At 44.3% G+C, this 15994-nt stretch overlaps 1 protein-coding gene across 5 annotated transcripts in view; it reads left to right on the top strand.

Annotated features, from left to right (window-relative positions):
- Window positions 1–15994, top strand: part of ABCF1 (ATP binding cassette subfamily F member 1) — a 39244-nt gene that overhangs the window by 205 nt on the left and 23045 nt on the right. Inside the window, exons 2-9 of one of the 5 annotated variants that reach the window (XM_087954384.1) lie at window positions 6759–6805; window positions 8421–8501; window positions 8634–8775; window positions 9580–9617; window positions 10694–10807; window positions 12186–12248; window positions 13735–13806; window positions 15629–15709. In XM_087954384.1, coding sequence (XP_087810510.1) covers window positions 6759–6805; window positions 8421–8501; window positions 8634–8775; window positions 9580–9617; window positions 10694–10807; window positions 12186–12248; window positions 13735–13806; window positions 15629–15709 — 638 coding nt within the window. Of the gene's footprint in view, window positions 1–6758; window positions 6806–8420; window positions 8502–8630; window positions 8776–9579; window positions 9618–10693; window positions 10808–12185; window positions 12249–13734; window positions 13807–15592; window positions 15710–15994 lie in introns of all 5 variants that reach the window. The other 4 variants (XM_087954381.1, XM_087954385.1, XM_087954383.1 and 1 more) reach the window with 4 other exon arrangements.

Below are 15994 nucleotides of genomic sequence, written 5' to 3'. Positions count from 1 at the left end.
AAGAAGAGCTCAGTGCTGGGAAGCCTCTCGGAATTTGGGGTTGGAAGGGTTTGAAAAGTCGGGAAAATAAAAAATGGGGAGAATAAATGCTCTGCAATCCCTCTCCTTTCCCCCCCCCCTCTTTATAAATAAGTTTACAGCCATGATACCCCCCCAAAAAAACAAAAAAAACCCACACACATCGAAATAAGTAGCTTTCTTTCGAATAATGGTAGATTTATTCAGAAGTTCCTCCGTAGTCCTTTCCAGAGACTGGAAATGTAGAAACCTCAGTAGCATTTCTAATATAGACAGAGGGTGAATACCTGAAGTGTGAATGTATTTGATTGTGTTTAGCTCCGTGACATTTTTCTTCTCTCCATATGTCTACAGCAACCTTTTCTCTCTCTCTCTTGATTTAGTCCTCCTTTTCACTTACTAATTCAGTTTTGTCTAGCCTATGTCTTGGAATGGGGCGTGCATAAGCGCACCATCGTGCCTACCGTCCCTGTCCTATTGTTTCTCTTATTCTTTTATTTTTCTTATATGTACCCATTTCATGTATTCACAACTATGTATACACTTATACTTATTATCTTGTAAACAATTGGCAAATCAAATAAATAAAAATAAAATAAATGTAAATGCCAATTGTCCAAACCATATTCGCTGATGTGATGAGGTTTAGTCAAGGATGGAAAGGGGTGATTTGAATGTAAGTACTCTTAGACAAGGCATATGACAATGTTAAGAGTGCTCCTGGTAAGTGAGATGGTAGTATATTTTTTGCCATCACGCATTTACATTGTTTCCAAAAAAGACACCGAAGGGGCTAAAAGTGAGTAGTATGTATTGTTATATTGGAAATGCACCTGCAATGACTGTAGCCTAGATAACAAACTGGGATGACTGCTTCACAGAAAAGACCAGTACACGTTGCATGATCTTTAACCAGTGGAGCTTAATTAATGTGTGTTACTAAATTGATATTTAATTAAACTTTCTGCTTTCCTAAGGAAAAAGAGTAAGGAGACAAATATTATTTTGACTAGGCTGATAAATATCCATAGTATTGTAACGGGATAAATATTGCAATCCACCTAACCAAAAAGATATATTTGTTCATAAATGTGGCTGTATAGTAAGATTTTGAGATTTTGTGTTACACTGAGGACAATCAAAGTGCTTCATATGCCCATTTTTGTTGGTACAATTAATTCCAGTTGGAATTAATCCCAGTTGGATGGATTGAAAGAGCAGCTTGTAGCACCCTTTATTCATAGCAGTTGGAGAGTCATTTGCTGATTTGTAGCATAGTCTGTCACCAGTTTATGCTAAGATCTTCCATATGTTTTTAACTCCTATCATTCTCATTCCCACTTGGGAGGGCTGCACATATCCATCCCAATTGTATATATTTATAATGAGAGGATGAGACCTTCCAGAGGACAGAGTTGGTGCACCAAACTGGATTCCTCCCCACTTGAGAATTGTAGATTTTCTGCTGAAGCCCCAAATACTTGAAATTCTGCATATGGCCATCCTGGAGTCCGTAAATCTCCTTGAGTTTGGTTCCACAGAGCCTAAATTTCCCTCTTTCCCCTCCTATTCTCTTCTTGCCAAAACCACATAGTTCCTCCTGATCCTAATTCTTGTGTAAGGTATCTGTCTCAATCTTCTTTCTGCTCTCTGTTCGCTGTACTGGGTTGCCTCCCATGCTGTGTTGCTGTTAAATTTCTTCCATATGTACCCACAACTTCTCCGCTGTTACCTTTCTCTGTCTTTCCTTCATTTAGTCATCTCTGTAATCCTGGAGCCCCTTTTTCTAGCATAGTATACAAAATTATTTCTGTGACAAGAAGATGCCGATGCGCCTGAAGGCGAAAATCTATAACTCTGTGGTGCGCCCGTGGCCATATACGGCGCAGAGTGCTGGCCGGCGACCAAAGAAGTCGAAAGCAGACTCCAGACAATGGAGATGCGAATGCTCCGATGGTCGGTAGGCCTCACCCTACTCGATCGCGTCAGGAATGAAGAAGTGCGCAGACGGTTCAACGTCGTGCCCATCCCCACGGTCATAAGGCAGTCCCGGCTACGATGGTTCGGCCATGTGAGTCGTGCCAAGGAAGAATCCATCATCAAATCTGCGATGAAGGTGATTGTCGGAGGAGCGAGACCGCGTGGTAGACCTAAGCAACGCTGGATGGACACGATCAAGGCCGATCTAGAGATCGCGAAGGCAGACCCGACATACGTGGCGGACAGAGAGGCGTGGAAGCAGTACTCGAGGACATTAGCGGACTCGCCAGAGCGCGAGATAAACGCTGAAGAAAAAGAAGAAGAAGAAAGTATACAAAATTATTTCCTTAGCACAGTATACAACAAGTTTCATCATCCTTACCATGGCCGATAGGAGTTAGGATGCATTTGGGAGGTGCTTAATGAGGGAGGAGGTTATGATTATTTCCTGTTGTGAAGACAGGGACAAAGTCCTTGCCAAGTCCTGAAGTATCAGCTCCATTGATTCAGCATTTTTAATACAAACCAGAAACCTGTTTACAGAACAACTCCCAAAATTCCTCACCATTGGCCATTATAGATGTCACTTAACCGTCAGCAACTTCTGGAGATTTAGCAGGTTCCCTGGAGAGCTGTGCCGGTTTTGTGTGGTCCAATGAAATCTCCTTTGTTAATTTAATCTTGAGCTTGTATTTTAATGACCTAATATTGCCCCGGAAATTTGTCAGAACATTCACAAATCCTCAGCTCCAAATTACAAATACAAATAAGCACTTGACTAGGAACAGAGCTGGCAATTATATTTATTTTCCAGCTGGGTTCCTAAAGATTTAGCAGCTGTCAATGCCCTAATCTTTTTTCCTAAGTCTGGGATGGGAAAAAAAAAACAATTTTGCACGCATCTATTAAAAGTTCCTGGAAGCAAATACATATAGATCGTCTGCTACATGCAAACTTTTGAGTTACACTACAAAATTTTGCTGATACAAACAAATCTATCTGTAGCTCCAACTTAAAAAGTCCTGGAAGATGGGAAATCATTTATGGCGTACCTCGTACTTACGCTTGGCGGCACCATTGCACCCTGGGAGGCTGAGTGAGCATGTGGCATTTTGGACACTAGCCTTTCCTGTTTGTTCACCAATCTCGTGTTTAGTTTTCAGTGTTCAATTTGGACTGCTCTTCCTTTGGTGACTGTGATTTACAGCAGGGGTCCCCAACCACCAGTCCTACCGGGCCGCTGGCTTGCTGGGCGCCGCCATCTTTTTTTGATGAAAAAGTGCTTCTGGTGAGCTTTTCCGGTAGAAAGCTCACCGGAAGCACGTTTCATCAAAAAGATGGCGGCGCAGCGCCCGGTGAGCTTTTCCGGGTAGAAAGCTCACCGGAAGCACGTTTTCATCAAAAAGATGGCGCGCCAGCGCTTCCGGTGAGCTTTTCCGGGTAGAAAGCCATTTCACCGGAAGCACGTTCATCAAAAGATGGCGCCAGCGCTTGGTGAGCTTTTCCGGTGAAAGCTCACCGGAAGCACTTTTTCATCAAAAAAAGATGGCGCCCAGCTGATGCCGGTACCGGGCCGCGGCGTAAAAAAGGTTGGGGATCACTGATTTACAGGTAGCCCTTGATTTACAAAGGTTCATTTAGAGACCATTCAAAATTGCAACAGCACTGGAAAAAAAGTGACATGACCATTTTTCACAGTTATACCTCAGCAGTATCCCTATGATCATATGATCAAAATTCAGGTGCTTGGCAAGCGGTTCATATTTATGACTCTTGATGTGCCCCCAAAATCATGGGATCCTCTTTTGTGATGTTCTGACAAAGTCAATGAGGAAGCCAGATTCACTTAACAACTAGGTTACTAACTTATTAACTACAGCGTTCACTTAGCAACTGTGGCAAGAAAGGTAGTAAAATGGGGCAAAACTCACTTAACCAATGCCTCACTTAACGACAGTACTTTGGGGCTGAATTGTGGTTGTAAGTCGAGGACTATTAGAAGATTAGATTAGACTAGAATTCTTTATTGGCCAAGTGTGATTGGACACACAAGGAATTTGTCTTGGTGCAAATGTTCTCAGTATACATAAAAGAAAAGGTACATTTGTCAAGAATCATCAGGTACAACATTTAATAATAGTCATAGGGTACAATAAGCATCAAATTATACTAGGAAACAGTCAATATAAATCATAAGGATACAAGTGACAAAGTTATAGTCATACAGTCACAAGTGAGAGGGGATGGGTGATAAGGAGTGATGAGAAGATGAATAGTAATAGTAGTGCAGACTTTGTAAATAGTTGGACAGTGTTGGGGGAAATATTTATTTAGCAGAGTGATGGCTTTTGGGGAAAAAACTGTCCTTGTGTCTAATTCTGGTGTGCATTGCTCTATATGTCTTGTTGGGTTGCAGAACCAAACCAGACAGTTATAGAGGTGCAGATGACAGACTCAGTAATTCCCCTGTAGAACTGTATCAGCAGCTCCTTGGGCAGTTTGAGCTTTCTGAGTTGGTGCAGAAAGAACCTTATTTGTTGTGCTTTTTTGATGACGTTTTTGATGTTAGGAGTCCATTTTAGGTCTTGTGATATGATAGAACCTAGAAATTTGAAGGCTTCTACTATTGATACTGTGTTGTCTAGTATTGTAAGAGGTGGTAGTATGGGAGAGTTTCTCCTATTTCCACAATATGTCTAGAATTAAGTGTAAGAACGATAATGGGGAGGAGGAGGAGTACTAAGAGGCATCAACCCATCACGATGGAAACAAAGATGGAGAAACATGTCACATCAATTCCAGAGGATGGGCCTAAGCTATCACCCTCAGCTATTCTGACACACTCTACAATGAGGTAAATTGAGAACCCTAGCCTAGATTAACAATCAAACAAAATAAGCATGGGCTTAGGGTACTAAAGGAAGAGGGCATTGCAAAGACTTGGAGAGCCAATAATTTGTTGTAGTGGTGGTGAAGGTGCCAACCTAGAAACACTAGGCCTCCCTTAGGCTTGGAAGTCAGCTGGGTGCTTTTGGACAGTCACTTTCTGTAAACTGAACTCCTCTCACAATATTATTGTGGGAGAAAATAGGAGGCAAGAGTATTAGATATGGTTGCCACCTTGAGTTTATATACGTATATAAAAAGATGGGATAAGAATTTAATTCTGTAGTAATAATTTAGATGACTTTGAAATGGGTCATGAACTACAGGTAGTTCCCAACTTACAACCGTGCATTGAGTGACCATTTGAAGTTACAACATCATTGGAAAAAAAGCGACTTATGACCGGTTTTCACTTACAACCATTGGAGCATCCCCATTGTTACATGACCATAATTTAGATGCTTGTCAATTGTCATGTATTTATGACAGTGTCCCGGGGTTATGTGATCACGTTTTGTGACCTTCTGAAAAGCAAAATCAGTGGAGAAGCCAGATTCACTTAACAACTGTGTTACTAACTTAAGAACTGCAGCGATTCATTTAGCAACTGTGGCTAGAAAGGTCATAAAATCAGGCAAAACTCAGTTAACAACTGTCTCGCTTATTAACAGAATTTTGGGGCTCAATTGTGCTCATAAGTCGAGGACTACCTGCATCATATGTCCTTCTCCATCCCTAAACTGCCAACAGCACTTAAATTCCAAATGTATAAGGGTTTGTTGCCATACACTTTACACTCCTTTGTATAATTGAGCAAAATTTACTTAACTGGCTTGCTTGGCAGCTGAAATGTTGGACTCAGTTTTAGTCCTAAATCAAAGGCTACCTTTATGTTGCTTTGGCTTTTTTTTAAAGTACTATATTTGAATGCTTAGAGCACTGTTGTGAAAAATCCCTCTAAGTTTATACACATGACAATATTGGGAGACACAGTAATTGTGATTGATGTAACATCTCTGAGGTTCTCCCAAAGGTGCTTTTTTCAAGAGGCAACTGGACTTTCTGGCTTTTCTTTGAAGACGTTTTGCTTCTCATCCAAGAAGCTTCTTCAGCTCTGACTGGATGGAGGGGAATGGAAGGATTTATACTCCTTGCAGACAGCTGGTCATTTGCACCCTTTTAACGAGTTAATCTTTAAAGTCTTTGAACAGTTTGAAAAAAGCCATCTATGTCAAAATTGAACAGCCCACTCTGAACAGAGGAGGAGGGATGTGACATTACCTATCTTCAATCTACAACAGTCTTTTCAGCAGTTCTAAGAAGGCTCCACACCCATTGGCACCACTCAGGTGACCCTGAGGACACAGATAAACCTCCAGGTGGCCTCAACGACTTGCTAAAAGAATGCAAATGACCAGCTCTCTGCAAGCAGCATAAATCCTTCCATTCCCCTCCATCCAGTCAGAGCTGAAGAAGCTTCTTGGATGAGAAGCGAAACGCCTTCAAAGAAAAGCCAGAAAGTCCAGTTGCCTTTTGAAAAAAGCACCTTTGGGACAATCAGGACTTGGATGACTTGAGACTCTCCACAGACATCTCTGAGGTTCTGCGGTTCCTTTCCACTCTGATTCAAATAAAGACTTCAGCCTGCAGATCCCTTCCAGTAGTTTAATCTTTATATCATGCTGGCTCAAACTTTTCCAAGCATAAAAATGCTTTTTCAGTTTGCCAGTACTTTCATCTTCCTTTTCTCACGCTTTATAAGACAGAGAAGTCTGGTTTGGTTGGACCCAAAGCCAAATGGTGCAAGTCTTGGAGCTTCTTCAGAACAATGGTACTTGTCAACTCTTAGTTTTGATTATTTTTGTTTCTTTCAGACAAACTAGTAAAGAAGGGAAAGAAGGATAAAAAGACGAAAAAATCGGTAAGTTTTAGTCTTGCTGCTTGAAGGTTTTACCATAGCTATTTTTAGTCAAGAAAAACTAGCGTTTCTCAATAGTAGTAGCACTTAGACTTATATACCACTTCATAGGTTTTTATGTCCTAGTAAGTTGCCATTTGCAAGTAGGCAGCAATATACATTTTCTAAATAAAATAAATAATAGTGCTTTACAGCCTTCTCTAAGTGGTTTAGCGAGTCAGCATACTGCCCCCAACAACCTGGGTCCTAGTTTCACCAATCTTGGAAGGATGGAAGAGTGTTTTGTAGTCTTTAGGACAGGGGTCTTCAAACTTGACAGCTTTAAGTCTTGTGGACTTCAACTCCCAGAGTTCCTCCTCCAGTCATGTTAGCTCAGGAATTCTGGGGGTTGAAGTCCACAAGTCTCAAACTTGCCAAGTTTGAAGACCTTTGCTTTAGGGCAGTGTTTCCCAACCTTAGCAACTTTAAGACTTGTGGACTTCAACTCCCAGAATTCCTCAGGCAGCCATTCTGGCTGGGGAATTCTGGGAGTTGAAGTCCATCTATCTTAAAGTTGCCACAGTTGGGAAACACTGCTTTAGGGCAGTGGTCCCCAACCTTTTTATGCCGCGGCCCGGTACGGCATCAGCTGGCGCCGCCATCTTGTTTTGATGAAACGTGCTTCCGGTGAGCTTTCTACCCGGAAAAGCTCACCGGAAGCACTTTTTCATCAAAACAAGATGGCGGCGCCCAGCAAACCAGCGGCCCGGTAGGATTTGTTCCACGGACCGGTACCGGTCCGCGGACTGGTGGTTGGGGACCCCTGCTTTAGGGCGTTCCTGGAAGTGAAATTTGTGGAGAAGAAATCAAGCCCCTGTCTTAGAAAGCTTCTCTGTATCCCTTAAGAAAAGTACCATTAGGACAGTTCTTTACTCAGATATGCATCTGAGTGGTCTGGTATAAGTTGGGGGTAAAAGCTATTTTTGCATGGTTTTTATCCAGATTGGACCCTAAACTTTGATCCCTGTAGTTTCAGTAAGACACAGAAAAGGCACAGGGAAGGGACCTGAAACAAATGATTTTGCAATTGTTTGTTAAGAGCTGCCTAGGATCAGCTGGACATCAGCATGTGAGACAGGAGGCCACCTAGATGCTTTAAATAAATAAATCCCATCATCCTTTTGGTAGGTTAAGGAGCATGGTCCACATTACTCTCTGCGGTAACTTCCTTTTAAGTTCCTTTTCTGAGCCCAAAATGAGTATGGTCAAAATACAGGTGGTTCCTCAAATTAACAACAATTTGTTTAGTGACTGTTCAAAGTTACAACTACACTGAAAAATGTGACATGTTTGGAGATTATTTTTTTAAAGGAACATAATGTCCCCATTTCTGTACTTTAACTTACACTCTCCCCATGCACCTAAACATTGTTCCATCCACCCTGTAACGTCATGTTATTGTCCAATACCGTCCTCCCATAATTCCTGAAAATTCCTGTGCCCATCTCCTTACAGCTCCCAACTTCCAGAAAGTTACACACCCTTGCAGTAGGAGTGGCAGGATTCGAAATGTCTTAACTACTCTTAAGGTCGAACTTTCTGCCACTGATTCTCCCAAATTTCTTTCCTGTGCTCCAAGTTCTTCGAGGAACTGGCTGTGGAGGAGAAACACTCCAGCGAGAATCATGCAGCAGAGAAAGAAAAGAAGGAGCAGCAACAGGCAAGTCATTCCAAATTGTCCCACGGGGTAGATCCTTGTGGTCAAGACGTTACTCCGTTGAGGGTAGTGGGTTGCCCATCCTTTGACCTTCTCTTTTTCTGTGTGGTGTGTGTTGTCTTTTGCTTGCAGCAGCTGCAACAGCAAAAGAAGAGGCGAGATAAGAAAAAAGAGCAGAAGAAAAAACAGGCAGCAGAAGAGGAGGATGAGGAGGAGAACCAGTTGATCGAGAGGTTGAAGAAGCTGTCTGCCCAAGCCAGTGATGAAGAGGAAGAAGGTAGGAGGCTGCTGTTTTCATTCTGCTTTTCAGACTCCTGTTAATTGGGGTCGGCCCTGAGCGCTTGCAACACTCCTTGACCTGGTATTGACCCCCTATCATAAAACTTTACAAATGGCTGAGGCCTTGGGAGAGACTTCAAGGCTCCTGCCTGAGATCTCACAAGGTTTCAAGGATGAGGGACACTTTCCTGCACAGTTTCAGGCAAGTTTGCCAAGAAGCGGATGCGTTCTTCAAGACCACCATCCTCTGCCAGTTGGGATATGACTGGAATTGTAGTCCAAAGCACTTTGATTGGGGGAGACTAGAGCATGGCTCCCTAACCTGTGGGCTGCGGCCTGGGACCAGGCCACAGCCTGTTTGCAAGTGGCTGTGTGAGGGGCTGTCTGGCGTGCAGGCATGCTTCTCACTAGCCCCACTCACGCAAGCAGTCACGGCCCCTCTCTCATGAACATCACGGTCTCATGGCCCTACTCGCGATTGTCACGGGAGCTTGAGGCCTCAGTCATGCGATTGTCACAGGCAAATTGAGGCCTCAATCGTGTGAATGTCGCAGGTCCTCATTTTCACAAGCATCACGGGCGCTCAGCCCCATTCACGTAAGTAACGGGTGCTCGCACGCATGCACTTACCCCTCCCACAAAACCCTTCCCTTTCTTTCCCCCTCCCCCACTCTAGGCCACCAAAGGTTGGGGAACTCTGGGCTAGAGTAGGTCTTTCAGATTGTAAGCTTGATCCTGCTTACAGTCTCTCTCTAGATCACAACCCAATATGACTTTGACTTTTTTTTTGCTTCTCTTCCAGTGCCCATTCCTGTCGCCAAAGCAGGCAAGAAAAACAAAGTAAGTCTGTGGATGCTTTCAAAGTACTTCTTTGTGGACAAGAATGAGAGGTTGAAATGGAATGAGAACAGAATTTGGTTGCAGTAACTAACGCTTGCAAGCTTTAGCGCTCTCTCTCTCTATTGATTGAGTAATGCAACATACAGTATGGTGTTCTTCAAAGCTTATGCCCTCCAGTGAACATGGCGGTGCTTGAGTGAGCTCCATCTAGCAGCAGATAGTTTACTCATAAGCCACACTTCAGTTTATATGGCCCTTAAAGTCATTTTAAAAAAACTGGGGAGAGGGTTAGAAGGAATTATGAATAGATAATCAGAATAAACATAATTAACTTAAACTGGGATGAGTATAATTAATTTAAGGAAATGGATATTAATTTAAATAATTAAACATGACTTCTAGACATTATTGAACTTTAACCCCAGCTGATGTTGCTCAACCCTTTATTTAGATTAGTAGGTTTCTTCCTCTGTAATAGCATAGATTATAATAATTTGGTGAGAAATTAATCATTTGAAAATTATTAAGTCATGTAATTCCTTAAAATAAGGATCTTATTGGAGGTTGTGAGCGATTTGATGGTCAGGATTTTGTCAAGTCTTTGGGCAAAGAAAAGTGCTTCAGATCAAACTTGGGGAAGCTGGCCTAAATCAACACATTTCATTTTTTTTCATCTGTTTTTATTTCTCTCATTTTTTTCTTATAATGTAATATTTTATTGGGGGACTTTAGAATTATATTGGATAACATATAAAATTGTTGGTGTCTTATGCTTCCTAACCCAATGTCCAGACAACCACTAAGGGAGTCTTGTCAGTCTATGTTCCTTGATGATGGGGTTCCATGAGTGACTTAAGGAAAAAAAGGGGAAGGGGGGGAGTTTAACTGCTTTTCGGTTGCTAGACTATTGTGTCTTGATCAAACAATCCTTGACTTAAAAAGAACAGATTCTGTGGCCTGAAAAAAATTGGGGTTAGTTTACTCTGGTGCCTTGATGAAGAGGTTCCGTTACCTGGTTCTTTTTGTGACATTCTTCTCACTAGTTTTTTTTCCCCGCCTTTCTTTGTCACCTTCAGGGGGGAAATGTGTTCGCTGCCCTGAACCAGGAACAGAGTGAAGAGGAGGAGGAGGAGGAGGAAGAAGAAGAAATATCAAAGCCCATCAAACTTGACAGGAATAAGAGCAACAAGGTGAGCTGCATTTGGGAATAATCTTAATGGGAGAGATTTAACAGTTAAGTTTCCAGATTCAGGGCGGGCAGCCTTATTTCATGTGGCCTTAAGCTGCCTTTTTAAAATGCTGCAAGCAGTCCTGTCTGTCTCGCCCTGCTATGTGGGGAAAGGGTCAGAAAAGGAAAAGGGTTTGTGTCAAAAAAACAACGATTAACCAAGGGAAAATGCCTTGGAGAAGACAGGCAGCTCCTTCTGTGTTATATGGTTCTTCTAGGACGAGGGTGTCAAACTCTTTCATTGAGGGCCACATCAGAGTTGTGTTTGACCTGGGGTGGGGTGGGGGGGCACCTTGACGTCACTTGTGCCGGAGCGCCTGTGGCGGCCTGAGCACTCTGCCCGTGAAAACGGGCTCCCAATCTCCGTTTTTGGCTGCGACGGCCTCCTGCAACCCTCTGCCAGGGAAAATCAGACATGATATTCTTCCGATTAAAATCGGAATTCCGATTTTTGGGGGAATGCCCCCCCCTCCCCCCCCTCCTCCTCCTTCCCCTCCCCTTGAGGCCTCCTGAGTCAGGAGTTGCTACCGCCGGCGCAGCTCCAGTCCCGCGTTGCCCGGGAAGGGAAAGGCAAAAAGGAAGAGCCGCGGCGGCGCTTTGCAACGGCAGCAGCGGCACCGGAGCAGACAAGCCGTCTCTCCGTCTGACGGCCTCGGTCGAATCTCTGCCTCCCAGCGCGCTTGGTCCTCCGCCTGCAGGCTTCCCCGGCCCCTTGCCAAGCGGGTTTTCCGCCCCAGCCCGGCAGGGCCCTCGCTGCCTTCCCCTCGCCTGGCCGGCCGGGCTCCTTGAGCAACCCGGCTGCCTCGTGCCGAGAAGCGCACTGCCAGGCGGGGGCCACGCGGCGCAGGGCAACACGCCACCGCCCGGCCCTGGCGAGGGAAAGCAGCGGGTGCTCCCCGGGCAGCGGCCTTGGCCCCGCCACCAGGGAAGCGGCTGCCCAGCTCCGGAGCTGATCCATACCTGACCGGCTGGAAAGGAAGGGTGTATAGCGTTGGTGTTGTGTGTGCGATTTCTTGGCGCGTGGCGCGGGGTCTCTTTTGGCCGGCCCCGATTTTTTTTTTCAGAGGGGAATATCATGCCTGGAAAATGGAGCTCAGGAGGGCCAGGTTTTCATTGACAGAGGCACCTCAGGCCGGTTCTTCGCTGTTTCCAGGGCAGCCCCGTGGACTGGATCCAGCTCACGGGCCTTGAGTTTGACACCCCTGTTCTAGGAGTGACTCTTAAGGTGATGCAGGCTGAGTATGCAGGAAGCTGTAGCATGAGTGTCAGGGATGACTTTCTGGCATTTTTCTAAGTAAAAGCAGTACAGAAATAATCAGAATCCAACTTTATTTCTCTAGGCAGCCTCTGATGATGAAGAAACAAAGAAACCAGGGGAAAAGGGCTCTAAAACCAAACAAAAGGTTAGTCTGGATTGTCTGAAGTACAGGTAGTCTCAATTGACAGCCTTGTTTCTGAGGTAAAAGCTTATGCGGATCACAGAAGAAAAGCAGCCTTCAAAAACGCTGTTCCAAAGTCCCAATACAGGTAGAACTGAACGTATCATGATTTGTTTAATGACCAAAGTTACGGTGCTTGAAAAAAGTTACGAAAAAAGTGACTTACGACTGGTACCCGCACTTCTGACTGTTGCAGCATCTCGTCGGTCATGTGATCCAAAATGGGATACTTGGCAACCGGCATGTACTTACGATGTTTGCACTGTCCTGGGGTCATGTGATTGCCATTCCCAGGGGACTTCTGACAAGCAAAGTCAATGAGGGATGCTGGATTCGCTTAATGACTGCATGAGTCGCTTAACAGCCATAGTCATAAAATCAGGCATGGCTTGCTTAACAACAGGAATTGGCTTTACTTAGCAACAGAAATTCTGGTCCCCATTGTGGTCGTATATCGTGGACTTCCTGTAAACTGAGGCCAGGCAGTACTTAGTGCAGAGAATGAGGGCTTGCAAGGATCCTGGTGGATCATTCCCTCTGGAGGAAGGAGTCAAGCGAGGATTGAGCTTGGAGTCCTTACTGTCATACCCCTGGTGGAGACTGACTCTGAGGAAGAGGAGGAACAGCCAACAGGGAGTGGAAAGGTGGCTCCAGAGGTGGTGGAGGAGGCTGGGGAAGGGCAGAGGCCGGCTGAGCCATCAGAGGAGGCCCATCCCCTCTCCATCCTAGGGCACGGAGGGAGGAGAGGATCGTCTATTTGGGAGGAGAGGGCCATGATCCTCTTCAAAGTTTCAGCCTGAGGCTTTTCACGAGTGGTTCTGGTTACTTGCACCTGACAAGAGGACCTTGCTATGATCACTGTATCAAAAAGGCTCAAGCTGTTGTAGACATTGCTCAAAGAGATCTCTACATAATGTTTACCAGTTAAAGTGAAACATATAAATGAAATAAGCCAAACACTTACCCCGTTAAAGCTAGATTTGTGGGAGCATTTTGTAGCTATAAGACAGCGAAGGAAATATATATGGATTAGTTCCAAAGCACTTCTGTTGTTGCTTCATTCTTTTCATGGAAATTATCCAGACATTGAAAAATGGGCCGTCACACAACTTACATCATATAGAAATCATGTCATGTGTAGAAAAGATTTCTCTTCCTTTGTTCATGTCTTGGAAGCCCATCATTCTGAAAAGGGGCCGGGCAGGGAAGTCTTAATCAAAGGTGCCTGCAAGGTGTCGTCTAAAAATGTTGCAATGATGGCTGCGATACTATGATCAAAACTCTACTTGTTGTTTTTTTTAATGGGCATCATACATGCAGTGCACATGAAAACCAAGTGGAGTTTCAATCATGGAACTGTCATCACCATCTTGACTTTATTTGACCTGTGAATATTCCTCTTCTCACTGGAAAAATGAATACAAATTGAATGTCTACCTCTCTTATTCAGGAAGAGGAAGAGAATAAGGAAGAAACAAAGTGGAAAAGCAAGAAGAACGAGAAGAACAAAGGAAAACAACAGGTTTGTGGCTTCAGTTGTATCCTTCATACTTGATATACAACGTTAACGGTCAATTTTGTAGCTCAGGTGCAGATCCCTTTCAATGCGGAATGGGATAAGTTGCCAAGGAACAACTTGACATGGGACAATTCAACAATTCAATTGTTTCATATAATTTTAAAAATATTTTATTTTTTCCTCGTTCACATTGAATTTCCTCCCTCCTTTTTTCATCCTTTCTTCAATGATTCTATTCCACCATTTCTTTGATATTACTGTACCTCTTGTCCCGTGGCAAGTTGGCCGTGGCAAATTGTCCTAGGCCCCTTTCAGTGTGTCTTAGTTTGTGTAAGCTGGAGCACATTACTTCGATAAGCCTTTTTTTAATTAATTTTCAACCACCATCGTATTATCAAGGAGACTGATGAAATTTGCTAGTTTAAACATAGAACGTAGAGCTGAAATAATTGAGGGGTGCGGTGGCCTAGAGGTGGAGCTCTTGCCTCTCAAGCAGGAGGCTGTGAGTTCGATTCTAGGTAGAGGATCGATGGGAATATATCTGCTGAACAAAAACTCTGCATTGGCAACAGGAAGGGCATCCGGCCAGTAAATACTCCATTCAGTTGCCCAGACTTCACCCTGCAAGGGATTATGGGGTCATTAAAAGAGGATGACGATAGAGCTGAAATAATACCCGTGGATTGGAGTATCTCTTGTTATCGCACAGTAAATCTTTTTTTGTTTCTCTTAATTCTTTTCAATCAGTTTTGACTCCGGGTGACTGCAGTTTTCTTGCCAAGTTTTGGAAAGGCTTGTCTTTGTCTCCTTTCTATGACGGAAAGAGAGTGACTAAGCCCCAAATCCCCCAGCTGGCAATGGGGCTACAGCTCACGGTCTCTCAGTTTCTAGCCTGGTGCCTTAACCACTGGCTCTTAAACAGTTCAAATGAGAATACAAACACACACATGCATACTATCACAAAAGAGATGTGAGAAAACGGGGACGTTAGCCATTCCACAGGCTGGATGGTGGAGGTTTTCTGTGACAAGGGCCCAGGAAGAGTGAACAGTCACCAGGGAGAGTCAGTACCTGTCAGGAAAGAGAAATGAAAACTGAAGTGCAGATCCTGAAATACATACCATATTTTTTGGACTATAAGACACACCTAGATTTTCAGGAGGAAATCAAGGGGGGGAAAAATCTGCCTCTGCCTCCCAGCAATTTGCCTCCTTGCAGCAAACAGCAAACAGCCAGGTCAGCTTCAGCACAGCCTGATTTAGCACGAGTAGCTGATTGGCTATTGGATCAACCTCCCAGAATATCACCTATCAGCTGTTCCAGGCTGCAGGGATCGCCGCCGCCCATCACCACCGCTGCCTATTGCCATCTTCGTGCACCCCATTTTCAGCCTCTGCATGCCCCATTTTCAGCCTCCGTTCCCGGCGGTTCCCGGCGGCAGGGATCAAAAATGGGGCTCACGGAGGCCGAAAACGGGACGCGTGGAGGCTGAAAACAGGGCACGCAGAAACCTGCTGGGAGGCAGAGGCCGAAGGGTGGGGGTGGGTGGGCGGGGCTTTGTCAACCTTCGCTCTATAATACGCACAGACATTTCCACCCACTTTTTGTGGGGGGGAGGGGAAATGCATCTTAGAGTGCGAAAAATACGGTACATCCATCACTTTTGCCTTCAGAAGGGCACAGAAAGAAATGTCAAAGGGATATTTTTTTTCTTATTCTGTGGAATTTGTGCTTGGCTGAGTTTACTCTATATGCATTTCTCTCTCCCTCCCTTTTCTTCATATTCAAGAGAGGAGGCTCAGCATTTGCAACCCTGATATTCAAGAGAGGAGGCTCAGCATTTGCAACCCTGGCTCAGAGTGATGAGGAAGAGGCAGAAAAAAACAAGCCCAAGGAAAAATCTAAGGTATAGGAGAAGAGGAATGTGGACAATGAGAGTTGAAGTCCACAGAGAGTAGCCGACTCAGTTCTGATTGGGATTGTGTTTTGGATGGACAGTTGGGTAGAATTCAGGATTTCAGCCCCATCTTTTCCAGGTAATGCCAGAATTGGAGCCTTCATATTGAAACACTGATCTAAACAGGAAGTAGTATCGTAAGTCTTCCCCTACTCAGTCTCCCCTGCTCAGTCTCCATCCTCCAACTATGAAGGATGCATCTCTATTCTCTCTCATCTTGGTAACCAGAATATA

Source organism: Notechis scutatus, chromosome 2 (assembly GCF_049901735.1).
Source record: "Notechis scutatus isolate UNSWTSFEM ecotype Mainland chromosome 2, rNotScu1.2, whole genome shotgun sequence".
In the NCBI taxonomy this organism is placed as follows: domain Eukaryota; kingdom Metazoa; phylum Chordata; class Lepidosauria; order Squamata; family Elapidae; genus Notechis; species Notechis scutatus.
This window is presented reverse-complemented; position numbering and strand designations above follow the sequence as displayed.